Genomic DNA, 16,573 nt, shown 5'->3' with positions numbered 1-16,573 from the left:
ATCGTCCAGGGACGAATGGGACAATTCTTCTAGACGAACAGTTCAAAGTGAGAAATCAGAGGATATCATCCAGAGATGAATGGGACAATTCATCTGGACGAACATTTCAAAAAGAGAAATCATAGGACATCGTCCAGGGACGAATGGGATAATTCATTTGGATGAATATTTCAAAGTGAGAAATTAGAGGACATCGTCCAGGGACGAACTAGGTAAAATTGTCAGGACGATCAGGACATACAAATTTTTTCTCTTTTTCTATTCATTCCATTGCTCTACGAGGGGTATAACTAACCTGATCATCCCGTATGAACATGGTTCGTCCCGTACGAACATGGTTCGTCTCGTACGATCAGCGTAAAAAATTTTGACTTTTAAAGATCTCCCCCAGTGTGTGTGTGCTATGTTACTCAATTACAATCACACTCTCTCTAACTAAAAAATGAACAAAATATAGACTCCAAATTAAAAAATATTATAATCAAATTTTTATTTGAAGTCTTCAATAATCTGGAATTTGATTTCCCTGAAATGTTAGTACACACAAGAGCCAAAATACTTCTTCCAAAATATGTTAGGAGAAATTAATAATCAATATAATAATATTTGGAATCATAAAAAATAACAAGTTGCAAGAATATAAAACATGCAAAAGCTTAGTAGTAACTCTCTTAACATTTACCAAACTTAATTTCTCTAGACTCTATCACTGTGATTTGGCAAACTTTAGAATCCAAATTTCAATCATCTAATAGCTCAAAGGTCATTCAACTCAAGAATGAACTTCATAATATTTCCCTCAAAAACTCTACCATGACTCACTATCTATCCGAAATCAAATCTTTGGAAGATCAAATAGCGGTGGTGGGTTCCACGTTTGACACCGAGGATATCATCCTCTACATTCTCAATGGTCTTTCTACATCATATTAATCTTTCAAGATAGCCATTAGAACCATGCTCACCCCTATAAGTCTCGACCAACTTTATCCTCTTCTCTTAAGTGAGGAGATTAACCTTGCTGCGGATGCTGCTCGTGCACTACCAGCCAATGATCCCAACATCGCTTTATTCACCTACAGAGGGCTTGGTCGTAGATCTAGAGGATGAAACTCTTTCACTCTACCCGAATTGTCTAAGAACACTTCTTAGGCCTCTATCGTATATCAAATTTTCTACAAGAAAGGCCCCTTAACTCAATCTTGCTTGCATCGTTTTAATGCTCAATACACTCCATCATCAAGAAATGTGAACAGAGCACTAATCGCTATTTCTGACAACTCCGACACCAACTGGTTCCTGGATTTGGGAGCATCCGCACACTTAACCAACTCCTTGACAACATGTCTATCTCCACTCTCTATCAAGGGTCAGACAACATCGCGATTGACGATGGGACCTTTATTAATATAGCATACTTCAGGTCGGGAATCCTTCCGACCCCCTCTCGTATGTTGCATCTGTCTCAAATTCTTCATTCTCCATCTCTTACTTATAACCTGTTATCTATATCTCAACTAACAAAAGATAGCAATCTTTTGATTATCTTTGATCCCTCTAGTTTCACCTTAAATGACCTGAAGACGTAACAAGTCATTCTGCAAGGACCTTTTAATGGGGGTAATATTTTATTTCGATTCGTTCTTCCTCTCATTCAAATCAAGCATTGTCTGCCTTCACCTCCTCAATCAATCCTTGGCACCATTGTCTAGGCCATCCGCACAAAAGAATCTTGTAACTACTTTCTCGTTGTAACTCTCATCTTAACATTGACAAACATTCTTTTAATTGACAATCTTTTCAAGCAACAAAATGCCATAAACTTTCGTTTGAAAATTCTACAAATCGTAAGCATACTCCTCTTGCCCTTATTCACTTTGATTTTTGGGGCCCAGCTCCTACTATATCCTCTCAATGATACAAATATTATGTAATATTCATTGATGATTTCACTAGATTTACATGGCTTTTCCCTATACGATAGAAATCGGATGATTTTAGCACCTTTATTAATTTTAAAACTCAGGTTGAAAACTATACTTAACACAATATAAAATTCATACTGATGGATGGCGGTTTTGAATATGTTAATCATGTGTTTACTAACTATCTTCGCACTCATGGCATTATAAACCAACTCTCTTATCCCTATACTCTGGAACAAAATAGTTTGGCTGAGAGGAAGAATTGACATATTATTGAGACTACTAGAACGCTTCTCCTCACATCTTCTGTCCCTTATACCTATTGTCCAGATGTGGTCCTAACTTTTATCTATCTTATCAATAGAAAGCCCTCTCCTACAGCAAAAACACATCTCCATTTGAACTCCTTCGTAATACAAAACCTGATTACAACCAACTTAAAATTTTTGGCAGTGAATGTTTTCCCCTCACTCCACCCAACTCCGTCACAAACTTAATCCTGTATATTCTTGGGATACTCTAACACTTACAACAAAGGATACAAATGTCTAGATCCTACTACTAATGAAATAATCATGTCTAGGTATACTACTTTCAATGAACAAGTGTTCCCTTTCTCCACTGCCTTACCAAATTCTGTCCACACTCCCGCTGAAACATCTCCTCTTCTCTTGATTCTATTTTTAGCTCAAAAAGCTCATTCATTTGATAACCAATCCAACACTATTATCAGGACTACTCAAATCCATGATAATAATCATGTTAATTCACCCAGCAATTATATCACTCAATCTATTTCCTCTAAGCCACCCGCTCTTCCTACTATGCAGGGTCATCCTATAGTCACTTGCAGCAAAATGGGATATCTCAAGCCCACAAATCGTCTAAACCTCATCGATACGACAACATTTCCTATATATACTTTGGATCTCACAACTTATACTAAGGCAGTCAAGAAGTTTGAAGGGGACCACCATGGCAGCTGAATTTCTCGAGTTAAAAAAAAGGAGGCACCTGGAGTTTAGTTCAACCACCAGAGAATGTTTCTATACTGGGATGCAAATGGACCTACATAACAAAATCTCATGCTGATGGATCAGTGGCGAAACACAAGGCAAGAATGGTTGCTCAAGGAAATAACCAAGAATTCGAAATGGACTATACTGAAAATTTCACTCCAGTAACAAAATTATCTACAATATCCATAGTTTTGTCTATTGCACTGTATAATGATTGGCAGGTTCAACAACTTGATGCGGCGTACGCCTTTCTTCATGGCACCTGGTCTATATGACTCAACTAAAAGGCTTTGATGATTGCTCTCGACCTGACCATGTATGTCATCTTCACAAAGCCATCTACGAATTAAAACAAGATCCAATATAGTGGTACAACACGTTCACATCGTTTCTTGTATCCCTAAGCTTCTCGCATAGTCATGCGGAACTATCACTTTTAATCTTTCATAAGGACAATGCTCATATTTTTCTTCTTAAATACATGGACGACATTCTCATAACAATAAACCATCCTGATACTATCAAAGATATACTAGATAAACTCAGCAAGGAATTCTCTATGAAACACTTAGGTGAAGCGAATGAGTTTGTTGGAATAAAGATCACTCACCTCAAAGATCAGTACTTCTTATCTCAAAATAAGTATGCATATCAACTTCTTCAATAAGCCAACTTAACTAAGTGCAAGCCTTTGTCCAATCCAACATACATGAAATTACCTCTGGTCTTCAACAGTGAACCTTTTTTAGCATATCCAACTCTATATCGTCGCCTCATGGGATCCCTTCAGTAATTGATGCTTACTCGTCCGGGCATTGATATAGTGTCAATCTCTTATCTCAACACAAGTAGATTCCTCTTCACCAGCATATATATATGCTTAAACGGCTTCTACACTATATAAAACGTACGTTAGATTTTGGTATACCCATCACCAAAACTAATCTCCTTCTCAAATCCTTTTCAGATGCGAATTGAGTCGTCAATCCAATCACTAGAAGATCTACATCAGGCTACTGCTCATTTCTTGGTGACAATCATCTCCTGGACGGACAAGAAGCAGCACACAGTTGCCAGATCCTCCACGGAATCCGAATACAGGGCACTTGCTTCACTCACATTGATATAATTTTTCTACATCAGCCATTGCATTAGCAAACAATCCGGTGTTCCACGCTCATACAAAGCACATTGACATTGATAAAAAATTTATAAGAGATCAAATTCAGAAGAACAAAATTAGTTTGCTACCTATAAGCACAATCGATCAAATCACAAACTTCTTTACTAAATCATTGTCTACACCTTGTTTTCACCAACTTTGTCTCAAACTAACAATCAGTAAAGACTCATGAGTTTGTCGGGGCATATCAGAGCATTAGAATATATTATATTAATAAGTTTAGCATTTCTGAAACATCTATTTAAATCATGAGGTATAACATCCTAATTTGCTCTCTCTTCTTGAGCCGTACGCATCAGTTTATATAAACATTGTATGATCTCTTCTGTAGGCAATGCAATTTATTTTCTTTCTTCTTCATTCGTTCTATTCAGTTCTGTTAAGAACTGATTTTCTTTATTTTTTCTACCAATAAAAAAAAATTATTAAACTATTAGATATTAACAAACATAAGCATTATAGAATAACATATGCGATCGAGGCTGCAAAACATCAGGGAAATAACGCATACATGTATTGAAATTATATGGTTTTAGTTGATAGATAAATTCAAAATTAATGAAGATATTTGATGAAAAGTACGACAACAACAAAAAAAACAAAATTTTTCGATCTTCATATGCAATCGACAGAACAAACATAGAAAAATTAATGCGTCAATATTTCGAGATCATCTTGATGAAAATTGAGTCATAATATCCTCACCCTTTCCTTTTGGCCCTACAGATATAACCCCTTTGGCTTTTTTTTACTTTTTTTTTAATTTTTTTTTTTTAATTTTTTTTTTAGTTTTGTTATTAGAATTAATATGTCTCTAAAAATAGCCTTGATCGGGCATGATTCTCCAAGTATATCAAAATTGGAAACTTCCAAAATTAAATTATGAACGATCCAAACTCTAATATTAGCAAACTTATAGTCAAATTGAATGTCTTAAAGAGACAAACCATAAACCATAAAAATCTATCCAATCCGACCAAATGGGTCGAAATTGGGAGGCCGGAGCACATTTGGAAGGTTCAAAACATAATTTGGATAACCAAATGATTTCTAAACATAGAAATCTTATAGTCAAATCGGGCGGTTCAACAAGATGAATCCAACAAGCCCAATATTGATCACTTATATCTGGTACAAAAAAAAATGCATAAAATAAAAAATATTAATTTATTAGCTTAAAAAATTGGAAAATTAATAATATAAAGTTTTTTCTATTATGAAATAGAAATATCACTTAAATTAAAATTCTAACTTCAATTAAGATAATTATAATTCTCTTTTAAATTGAAAGTTTGTCCTTTTTTTTTAATAAAATGTTGAAATATTTAATAGTAGTAAAATTTAAAATTTTAGTTTGTGACAAATGAAACTTACCTTAAATTCAAATCTTTCAAAGCGAAGGACTTAGATAAATTGCTTGCCACAAGTGAGAGATTAAATACATAATATATAACCATTTAATGAATTATTAATCTCAAACATTTTTATAAAAAAACAACAGATTTTTAATATGGCAATTAAAATTAACAAAAAATGTTTGATTGAGCGCTTTGGGTAGCTCATCCTTGCAAATAATGCAAAATAAGCTGAAGAGCAAATAGTGTCAAATATATTAAAAGGTTTCTCCGCAAAATTACATAGGATGTTCTATAATATTTCAGATGAAATTTCTATCATAATCAAAATTATGCGGAGAAATCCTATCTCATGAGGTGTTTGATGGTAATTCCTTATAAGATCTCTTTTTGAAATATATATCTGATTTATCATCAAAAAATTATCTTGATCGGACACGAATCTCAAGACAAAAATCAAGCCGGAAACTTAAAAAATTAAACCTGGGATCATCTGAACTCTGATTTTAGAAAACTTACAGTTGAACTGAATTTCTCGAAAATACAAACCCAACGACACCAAATTCAACTCAATCCGAGCCCAAATGAGTCTGAATCAAAGACCTGAAGTGCTGTTGGAAGGTTCAAACCACAATTTGGATTACCAAACGGTTCTCAAACATGACATGCTTATAGTCGAATCGAGCAGCTCGATGGGAGGAATCCAATGAGCTCAAGATCGCCAAATTCCAATATCAATAAGATCTTCAAATGTCTAACAAACGGTCCACGATCAAGGGATTCAATGTCGACCGTCCATCTAAGCCACTCACATTTGCTCTTGATCCTCCTCCTATTTACGGGTCAGAATTCTGTCCGACTTCCAAGAGATGCCAGAATTCTGCCCGACTTTCAAGTAACTCCGAAATTCTGCCCGACTTCCAAGTGACACCGGAATTCTACCCGACTTCTTAATGACGCTGGTGTTGCGCCCGACTTGCCAGTGACGCCGGAACTCTACCAGATCTCCAAGTGACGCCGGAATTCCTTATAATGTCTAAGTAACTTTGAATTCAACTCAAATACACAACTTGTTTGTAATTAGATTTCAATACGCAAGTTAATCAATGTAATTTGATCATCGTAAATTTTAAGGACAAGTCAGCCTCTTGTATCTCAAGCAAATACTAGTAAATTCATTCAAACTTGGCTAGGCCTCATGGTTTTTCCTCCTTTTCAGGGGTTTTCCACATAAAAATACAGGTTTATTTTTTTTTTCTACTTGTATGCAGTATATCCATATAACATTGAGACAAAAACTTTTTAACTCTATTGTCACATATATTCTAGCCCGCAATAGTTTTGCATCGTCTATGAGAAACTCAATCCCACTATCATAAGCATCACTCTGATGGAGAAAAGGCATAGTAATTATATCTTGGGAGCCTCCCGCTCAAACTCACACCAATCCAGAAATCCTTCCATAAATTAGGGACTCCAGGCATCTACCTCTTTTTATCCTGGGGGCGTAATGCTATTGGAGAAGGAACTTCAGGGCCTTCCCTAGAAGAACATATTAAAAAGATCGAGGAATCTCAGAATGAAATCCTTCAAACTCCTGCGAGAGACTTAATGACTGACATTAGCACCTTGAGAAGAGATTCTTCTCCTATGAGATCCACCAGGGCTCGAAGATGTTTAACCCGAACATCTTCATGGTGAGATTCCCCTTCCTCCGTTAAGGATGCACCCTATGACACATCAAGAAAATGAGCTTGCTGACACAGTAAGCTCTACCCATCCTTCACACGTAGGTCGCCAACCTCACATTCCTTTAAACACTCCTGAGGACTCAGCCCGACATCGTATTGTTGAACTCCCTCATAACGCCTTACATTATGAATTACGAAGATTTATCCAAGAAGAGTTTCCCATAAGGGGTATAAGGCAATTTCATTATTAGTGGTACTTACAAGAGTCATCACTCTTGATCGAAGCCATCCTTTAACATCCCATTCCAGCAGGATTCAAACTACCGAGTACTGATTCTTATGATGGGACATCCGACCTATATGAGCATATTGATCATTATAGGACCATCATGCATATACAGTGAGCTTCCTATGCGCTCATATGCAAAGTTTTCCCTGTTACCCTCAAGAGAAAAACACGAATGTGGTTCTATTCGCTCCCAACTGGAATAATCCCCACTTCTATTAAATTGGCCAAAGTATTCGTTAAATAATTTATCGTCAATCGAAGAATTGCTAAGGATTCTTCCCACCTTTCTAGGATTCATTAGAATGATGGAAAAAAATTGAAAGGGTATTTTCAGTGATTTTCCACAGAAGCTCGACAAATTCCAAGAGTAGATCCTGAATTGCTAAGAGGAGTTTTCCTTGAAGGTCTTTATCATGGTCCTTTTACTTGGTACTTATGCGAGATACGCTTCCTTTATATGCTAATCTGATCCATCATATGGTGGCACAAATATCAGCAGATGAAGCTATCAATGTCCACATGAATCAATTTGGGTGACCTTTTGGAAAATGCAAAAATTCTCCTATAATGGATATAACTCATTCTCACAACAAAAGAAATAATGGAAGAATAGCTTGCATCCTAAACCTCCATTGCCACGACAAGGATTTCGACAAGAGGATGAGTATACACCTCTAAACGCATCTCAAACTGATGTACTAATGGTCATTCAAGATCAAGAAAATATTAAGTGGCTTAATGCTTTAAAGCCGAATATAGGAAATCATGAGTAATACTATCATTTCCACCACAGTCATGGACACACTAATGAAGCTTGCAGATAGCTGAAGGATTAAATTGAAAGGTTGATTCAACAAAGATATCTCTGTTAATTCATCTAAAACCCACCTACTTGAGATAAAGTTGGTTATATTGGGGGACAAAATCAACAACAACAAAGACAACTATTAATTAATATTCAAATGATTGATGAAATTAAATGACCACACACTTCATGTATTTATATTAATAATACTACTTGTCTTATTTTATCATGCTCTTTTATGTTAAATAGGGTGTCACTTTGATTTCGTAATATTTTTTTCAAGTTAAATATTGTGTTCCCGTACGTATATATTATATGTTGAGTATAGTGTAACTTGTATATCCCTATGTTATACTAGGGACTTATTGTATTGTCTAACATGACATAGAAATATGTTGTTCACTTCGTTCTAATATTATCTCATTTTTTAAAAGAATAAAAAATCATAATAAAAAAAAACTACCGAGGAATAAAATCTCTTTATTCATGATTTGGGAAATACACAATCTTTATTGAGTCTCAATCATTTGATGATCAATCCTAGGGGGATTTGATCTGACCTCTTTCACACAAGTTAACATTATCGAGTAGTATTCTAAAATACAATCTTAGATAGATCTTACATCCTCGGTAGATTCTCTCGATCTTTTCCACGTATGTTAACCTCATCGAGCAGTACTCTGACAACAACTTTGGATATAACTTACATCCTTGATGGATTATCTCGACCTCATCCACACAGGTTAACGTCATCGAGTAGTGCTCTGACATATAACCTTGGATAGGTCTTACATCTTTGGTGGATTCTCTTGATCTCTTTCATATAGGTTAACGTCATTAAGCAGTAATTTAACATACCACCTCAGTTAGGTCTTACATTCTTGGTAGATTCTCTCAACCTTTTCCACACAGGTTAATATCATCGAGTAGTGCTCTGACATACAACCTCAAATAGGTCTTACATCCTTGGTGGATTCTCTCGACTTCTTCCACATAGGTTAATATCATCGAGTAGTGCTCTAACATATAACTTCGAATAAGTCTTATATCTTTAATGAATTCTCTAGGCCTCTTCGATAGAGGTCAACATCATCAAGGAAAGATCTAAGTGAATAACATTCTCTCTATAAAGATCCCATGAAAGAAAGTGGTTGATAAAATCATCACTCATATAAAGAGCTTAACAATCTAACAGTGCCTCAAAAAATATGGGGGACAATATATCAAAGTATATCTCAAAGATGTATAAACAATTCAATTTCCTCTCAGGGACAAATTATTAATTTCATATACAATGGAGTTACATAAATCCAACATCAAGATTCAAGTATATATCTATTCTTATTAGAAGTTGAAATTAAAAAAGTATATTTACATCATCCATATAAGGATATATGATGTCGGCACATTTTTGTATGGATGAATATTGCCTTTGCAAAATACCATTGAACACTCATCATCATTGGCACTTCATTTAATGCATGCCGACAGTCCTTCACTTTATATATGCCATCATCAGCTTCTTGATCAACTACTGATAGTAGCACACTCTCAACTCTCTCCTTTAGTTGTACACTCGATAGTTGATTGCCAATGGGCTTCAACTCAATCGTCCATCATCGATAGACTTTCGCTCGAACAATATCAAAATTCTCACCGTCTATTAATAACTTATGGCTCTCCTCCCGAGTATTATTACTGTCAGGTTTTCTCAAATCATCCTCATATAGAAGCAGCAATTGATATTTTTCTATTAAAGGTTATCTATTAAGAAGATAGTCTCTCATCATAACTTCTTCTACACAAGAGAGAAGCACTGAAGCTTGATAGGGGAATGACACCTATCTCCGATAATGGAATGCCTCCAATATAAGAAGAAGACTATAGAAGAAGAAAATGAACAGTTGCAAAAATTTTAACTTTTACACAAGAAGATGAACACTAATTTTACATAGGAAAAGTCACCTATAAAAAATAAAGGAATGCCTCTAATATTAGAAAGTTAGAATGAGGGAGGAGAAAGAAAAGAAACGGCGACAAAAAGTCTAACTTTTACACAAGAAGATGGGTACAAATTTGAGTAGGAAAATCACCTATAAAAAATAATGGAAGTCATCTAGATCTATAGCAAAAAGAAGATGGGGGAGAAAGGAAAGGAAATGCTATAAAAATTCTAACTTCTATACGAGAAGAGAGGAAACTGATTTTGCATTGGGAAAGTCACCCATGAAAAAATATTGGAAAGCCTAAACTGTAACAAAGTCAAAAAAGAAAAAAAATAGGGGAGAAAGAAGAGGAGATTCTAACTTTTATATAAGAGGAGGGACACTTATTTAAGTAGGGAAAGTCACCTACATAATACAGAAGAATGCCTTTACTGTAAGAAAGTCAAAATGAGAAGAAAGATGGAGCAATTTCCCTCTTAGTCCAAGGGGATATTTATAGTATATTTTGGAAGAAGATAAGCTTCAAGAATATTATGGAATTTTCTAGAATTTTTTGGAATTTTTTTTGGAATATTTTGGAATTATTTTAGAATTTTTTGAATTAAAAAAATTAAAACTGTCGGCTCTAACTGCTCGCCCCTTCGTGGCGCGCCTGTTCGTGCATAATGCATGTGTCAGCGGCGGCGGTGGGCGACGGCCGGCGGCTGGTTCGACCGCCTACGCTTGTCCGGGCACGATTTTTGACCTGGACGGTCCAAATCGGACATTTTTCGGGTCCCCGGACATTTTTTTCGACATTCCAGACTCAATTTTGACATTTTCGAAGCTCAACGAGACTTTTATGTTCAAGTTTGAACAAGTTTTTTTAATTTTTAGAACATAATTTTTTGCGATTCGACCAATAAAAAATATCGAAATAAGTATTTTCAGACTTCTAGAGCTTCGGCGTTTGAAAATAGGGAGCAACTAATATATTATTAAAAAATTATCTTGATCGGACACAAATCTCGAGGCATAAATCAAGCCAGAAACTTTAAAAATTAAATTTTGGATCATCTGAACTCCGATTTTTGCAAACTTATAGTAGAACTGAACGTCTCAAAAATACAAAGCTAACGACACCAAATTCAACTTATTCCGAGCCCAAATGAGTCCGAATCAAAGACCCGAAGCACTATTGGAAGGTTCAAACCACAATTTGGATTGCCAAATGATTCCCAAACATGACATACTTATAATCAAATTGAGCGGCTAAACTATACGAATTTAACGAGCCCAAGATTGTCAAATTTTTATTTCATTAAGACCTTCAAATGTTTGGCAAATGGTCCACAATCAACGGATTCAATATCGGCCATCCGTCCAACCCACTCCACATTTGCCCTTGATCCTCGTCCTATTCACGGGTCATGCCATCCTCAAAAAAACTATTAATTGCCCCTCATTTCTCTTAAGTGGGTAGTCAAGCAAGAAGAAGAGAAGAAGGAGAAGAGAAGAGAAGAATGGAATGATGAAAGAAACTCCTCCTCGACCACCACCGGTGTTCTGCCTGACATTGAAGTGGCGCTAGAATTCTGCCCGACTTCCAAGCGATGCCGGAATTTTGCTTGACTTCCAAGTGACGCCAGAATTTTGTCCGACTTCCAAGTGATGCTGGAATTCTGCCCGACTTCTAAGTGATGCCGGAGTTCCGCCCGACTTGCTAGTGACGCCGGAACTCTGCCCGATCTCCAAGTAAAACCGAAATTCTCTCTAATCTCCAAGTGACTCTGAATTCAATTCAAATACACAACTTGTTTGTAACTGGATTTCAATCCACAAGTCATTGTAATATGATCGTCCTAAATTTTAAGGACGAGTCAGCCTCTTATATCTCAAGCAAATACTAGTGAATTCGTTCAAACTAGGCTAGGCCCCATAGTTTTTCCCCCTCTCAAGGGTTTTCCATGTAAAAATTCTTGTGTATTTATTTTTCTTATGTTTGTGTGTTGGATATCCGTACAACACTGAGACGAAAACTTTTTAACTCTATCGCCGCGTTTATTCTAGCCCGCAAAAATATCAATGTAATATTCTCTTTTCCTTAAGACAATAACAGTACAACTAGGATTTATGAAGAATCGTTGGCACTTGAGCAACTTGAAAGGTGGCAGATTGACTTTGTGGGTGGTAGATGCAGTGGCCTCTCGATGCTCGATCTGGGGAGATGAGGAGGAGAATTGTAGATGGGTTGTGGGCACCGTGGCATGGACGGGTGAGCATTCAGTCTGGGGAGAGTAGGTAGCGAATCGCACAAAACAAGGATCGATTGGGGTCGGGATGAAGGGGAGAGGAATTTGGGAAGATATCATATTTGATTTTGTTGACAGTATCAGCAGTTAAAATCTTTGCCAAAAGCTATGGTTCAAACCGTTGCCATAAACGGATTATAGTAGCGATTTTTACACCACCGCTATAAACTGCTACAAAATTCAAATGTTTTTAGTAGTATTCACATGTAAAGTGTTGCCCATTAGGCTTGTTTTAATTTTAGTTAAAATGTGATTTTCTTCTAGGCTCTTACGATTTCTCGAAATTGCTGTGCTGCTACACTTCACTATTTCTTGATTCATTTATTTATAATTTTTTTTTTAGAAATATATAATTACAATAAAAATATATTCGATAATGATCCTTGCTTTGTTCCTGTATCAATGGGTGATGATAAATTATTTTAGAATTATTCTCGCCAATTTATTTTACTTTTTTAAAAACTCAGATCTATAAATGATATTAATGTGCTTATGATGGATCGGTTGAGTTAGCTATTTATATTGCAGTCAATTGTTCAATTTTAAAACAAAAAAATTGTTCAACTAAAAATAGAATATTTATTAAAGAGTTTGCTTTAACCATTTTGGACAAATAGCATTTTAAATTACCTTTATCATAATCGGAAAATAAAACTAATTACGAAGTAAAATTCTTCCTGAATAAAAAATCCATTTATCTTAATTACACAATGTTTCTGTAATTTTAATCATTTCATAATTTGTTCAGATAATGCTTTAGAATGTGTTTATTTAATAAGATTTTAAAATTTAAATTAGGATTTATGATTTAGTATTTGTGCCGAAAGAAACTTGATGAATTTGAAGTGAACGAGAATTTTATTTTGTTCTTAAAGCAAAATATTTGGACATATACATACAATTTGATTTCACTTTTAGTCTATTCAATTTTAAGCCAATTTGAAGCCAACTAAATCAATGATAGCCATGAATTCAAAATAAAAACTTGTTGGGAGATTTATAGTATATATCTATGTAAATATTACGGCGAAATACATGAGCCTCAAGTTTCTTACTCAAAATAAAAAAGAACATAGACCATAAATTCTCCCTTATTTTCTCTCCATCATCCACAACATATCAGCTAAATATAGCACAAGAACAAGCCCAAAATAACGCTCAATATTAACAAACAACTTAACGTTATATACTGAGAAGAGAGGTATACCTTGAACGAAACAGAAGAGAAGAGAAGAAAAGCGACGAAGAGGAGAGAGGAGGCAGAGATCCTTCCTCTCACTATTCTTCCTCTTAAGATTTAATATCTTTTAATCTCTCGCTATCTCTAACTCTGCAATTATGTCTTCCATGAATCCATTCCAACTAAATAAAACTCCATGTCAGAGTTATCAATCTTCTTCTTCTTCTTCCTCTTCCTCGGCAATGCCTCAATCATGCTCTCCGAATGAGCAGAAAGGAAAGAGCAAAATGAATAGGCCTCGCCCTGTTTCCTTGCCTGAGTTGCTAACTCGGAATTCAAAGGAGGAATTGGTTCAAAGTGACGATTCTAATAGCCTTGAAGGTGATTTTCTTATTTATGTGTGATTTGATTGTTTGTTAGGAAGGACAAATGACTGAATAATTTTAATATATGCGGTTGAAAAAATTTTGAAAATGTTCATTAAAAATAAATAAAATATGAAGATTCGTAATGTTGATCATATTTGAACGTTGTTGTTTATTTTTTTTTAAAAATTGCTTTACATATTTTGACGTTTTTCAGAGTGCCTGAAAAGAACTTTTTGAATGAAAAAAAATTGAGCATTCAAATGCAATATTTATTTGAATATATCACTTTTGTAGCTATTTATTCTTTTAAAAAACTTTTTCAGATCATCATCCAACTTAGAAAAAGAAGAAAGAGATGCATGAAAATATGATGTAATATGTTCGATTCAATAAATTTTCTAATTTTTCCTCAGCTAAAGATTTTTAGCCTAAGAATAGATAGATTTGATAAAGTTGTTATGTTGTTATTATTATTATTATCATTTTTAATATTGACTGAAAATTTTACAATCATATAATATATATATATATTAAATTTCTTTTCATTTCAATGAGTTTCCATGCCAGCACTAATTTTTTTTAATGATTTTTTTTTTAAATTAGAAAACTTTTAAATTATGATGTTGAATCTCCATCTTTTAGTTGCTTCAATTAATTCAAATCACCCAAAGAAAAAAAAGGGTTTTATTTATAGATGTAAATATTTTGTTGTTCTGTCAAACTTTTTCATCAAATATCTTCATGATCATTATTTTAATTTATCTCTCAATTAAAATAACATAATTTCATTAAATGTGCAGTTGTTTCCCTATTTTTTGTAGCCTTGCTGATTCTCATAAGCAATTTTTTCATGCTTATCTAAAAAATTTATTTGTAAATTTTTTAAATTTATTATCTTTTAGACATCATCTGAAATTAAGTACATATGCTATTAAATTAAACTCAATCCTAATATAAATTTAACTTTCAGGTATCTCAATGAACATCAAGCAAATCGTCAAACTCCTCCAAGAGCTCAAAGACTCAAAACAAGAAGACAGCAGTCATACAACCAACCGCCTCGAAAGAATTCTCAGCATCCTCGAAGACATCCTCTCTCCCCGCAGTTCAAAACAAGAACTTTACGAAGAAAACCAGAAGCTCCGACGCGAGCTCTCGGCGAGCTTAACCGCCCGTAAAAGCCTCGAAAGGATGTTCTCTAGTCTTGGGCGTGAGAAGGAGATGATTGCAAATGAATTGGCTCGTAAAGTTCAAGAGCTTAGTTGGATGGAGGAGCATGTGAATGACTTGACAGCTCATAACAATAAGTTGTCTGAGAAGGTGATGGAATGGTGCAAAGTTGGGGGTAGTGGTGGTGGAATGGAGGTGGAGGAACTGAAGGAGAAGAATAGAGAGTTATCGGAGAAGCTTTTAAAGGCACTGGATCGGTATAAGACGGGGAAGAGAAGGTTGAGGGAGGCGAGGGAAGAGAATGAGAGGGTGAGGGAGGAGCTGGAGGGGGTGGTCGAGATGATAAATAGGATTACGGAGAGAAGAGGAGAAGTGGTGGAGGGGGAGATGGGAAAGTTGAAGATAATCTTGGAGAAGTTAGCTAAGGTTGGATTGCCGCCTTTCTCTAACTAATTTAGTTGGTTGAAGGTGTTTGCGTCATAAATATTTGATTTAAGTATGTAAACAATATTTATTTTTTATATTTGAAAAAAAAAAAACTTTGTAAAAAAGCAATAAGCCTATGCATGTAGTTTTTTTTTATTGATTTCCTGCCGTTGTTGAAAATTTAGCTCTCTTCTTAGAAGTTATAAAATCAAAGTCATGTAATTGAGATTTTTCAAGGGAAAAATGTTAAATGATTAAAAAAAGTTCACAATTTGCGTCTAAATGAAACAAAAAAAAAAAATTATTTGAATTTAGAAAACAAAAAACATTTCTACTTTTTTTTTTCTCTCTGCCAATATCAATTTAATTGCTCACTAATTAAATGAAGTGGGTAACGGTTATGGGATGTCTCCAAAAACATTGTTAGTAATTTTCCTACAAATCGAAATGAAGTGGGTAACAAAATATGCTCACTAAAACAAATAATCCCAATTTACCACCAAAAAATTCTAAATATGCCTAAGCAAACACCAATTACCTCAAATCAACCTAATCAATTACCAGTCAACTTAAAAATAGCCTAAATTAAATAAAAATATTTACATATTTAAAAAATAGAAAAAAACTATGAGCCACCAAAAATGGTTTATGACTCACGATTAACTTAGCGGTTGACTAAAAATTTAATTTTTGCCTAGAAAGTAGCAAATATTTTCAAAATTATTTAAATGGTTAGTTTGCTGTCACTAATTAAATGTTCATCATAATGCTTCACATTGTCAGCTAAAACATAAAGACTTTTAGAATTTAATTTTCCTAGTTAGACACACACAACATAAACCATTAAAGACCTACCTTGTTTGGCATTGAAAAAGTCGTAACAGTTCATTATTAACCAATAATTTTCTAACATAATCAAAATTTT

General features: G+C 34.6%; 1 protein-coding gene across 1 annotated transcript; it reads left to right on the top strand.

Moving 5' to 3' along the window:
• The first annotated feature begins 13,926 nt into the window (after positions 1-13,926).
• LOC110093170 (spindle assembly checkpoint component MAD1) lies at positions 13,927-15,675 on the top strand. The gene is made up of 2 exons (XM_020817978.2): positions 13,927-14,065; positions 15,023-15,675. Exons 1-2 carry the CDS (start codon positions 13,927-13,929, stop codon positions 15,673-15,675), a joined length of 792 nt encoding a protein of 263 aa, XP_020673637.2.
• Positions 15,676-16,573: the final 898 nt, after the last annotated feature.

Source organism: Dendrobium catenatum, unplaced genomic scaffold, assembly GCF_001605985.2.
Source record: "Dendrobium catenatum unplaced genomic scaffold, ASM160598v2 fragScaff_scaffold_1234, whole genome shotgun sequence".
In the NCBI taxonomy this organism is placed as follows: Eukaryota; Viridiplantae; Streptophyta; class Magnoliopsida; order Asparagales; family Orchidaceae; genus Dendrobium; species Dendrobium catenatum.
The sequence above is the reverse complement of the archived record's forward strand: the minus strand, read 5'-3'. Positions and strand labels throughout refer to the sequence as shown.

What these genes read in the sequence shown, in the direction of transcription:
- LOC110093170 (XM_020817978.2), top strand. Translation starts at nt 13,927, where the DNA reads ATGCCTCAATCATGCTCTCCGAATGAGCAGAAAGGAAAGAGCAAAATG. An exon ending in CGATTCTAATAGCCTTGAAG is followed by an intron (nt 14,066 to 15,022) that starts GTGATTTTCTTA and finishes TTTAACTTTCAG; the next exon opens with GTATCTCAATGAACATCAAG.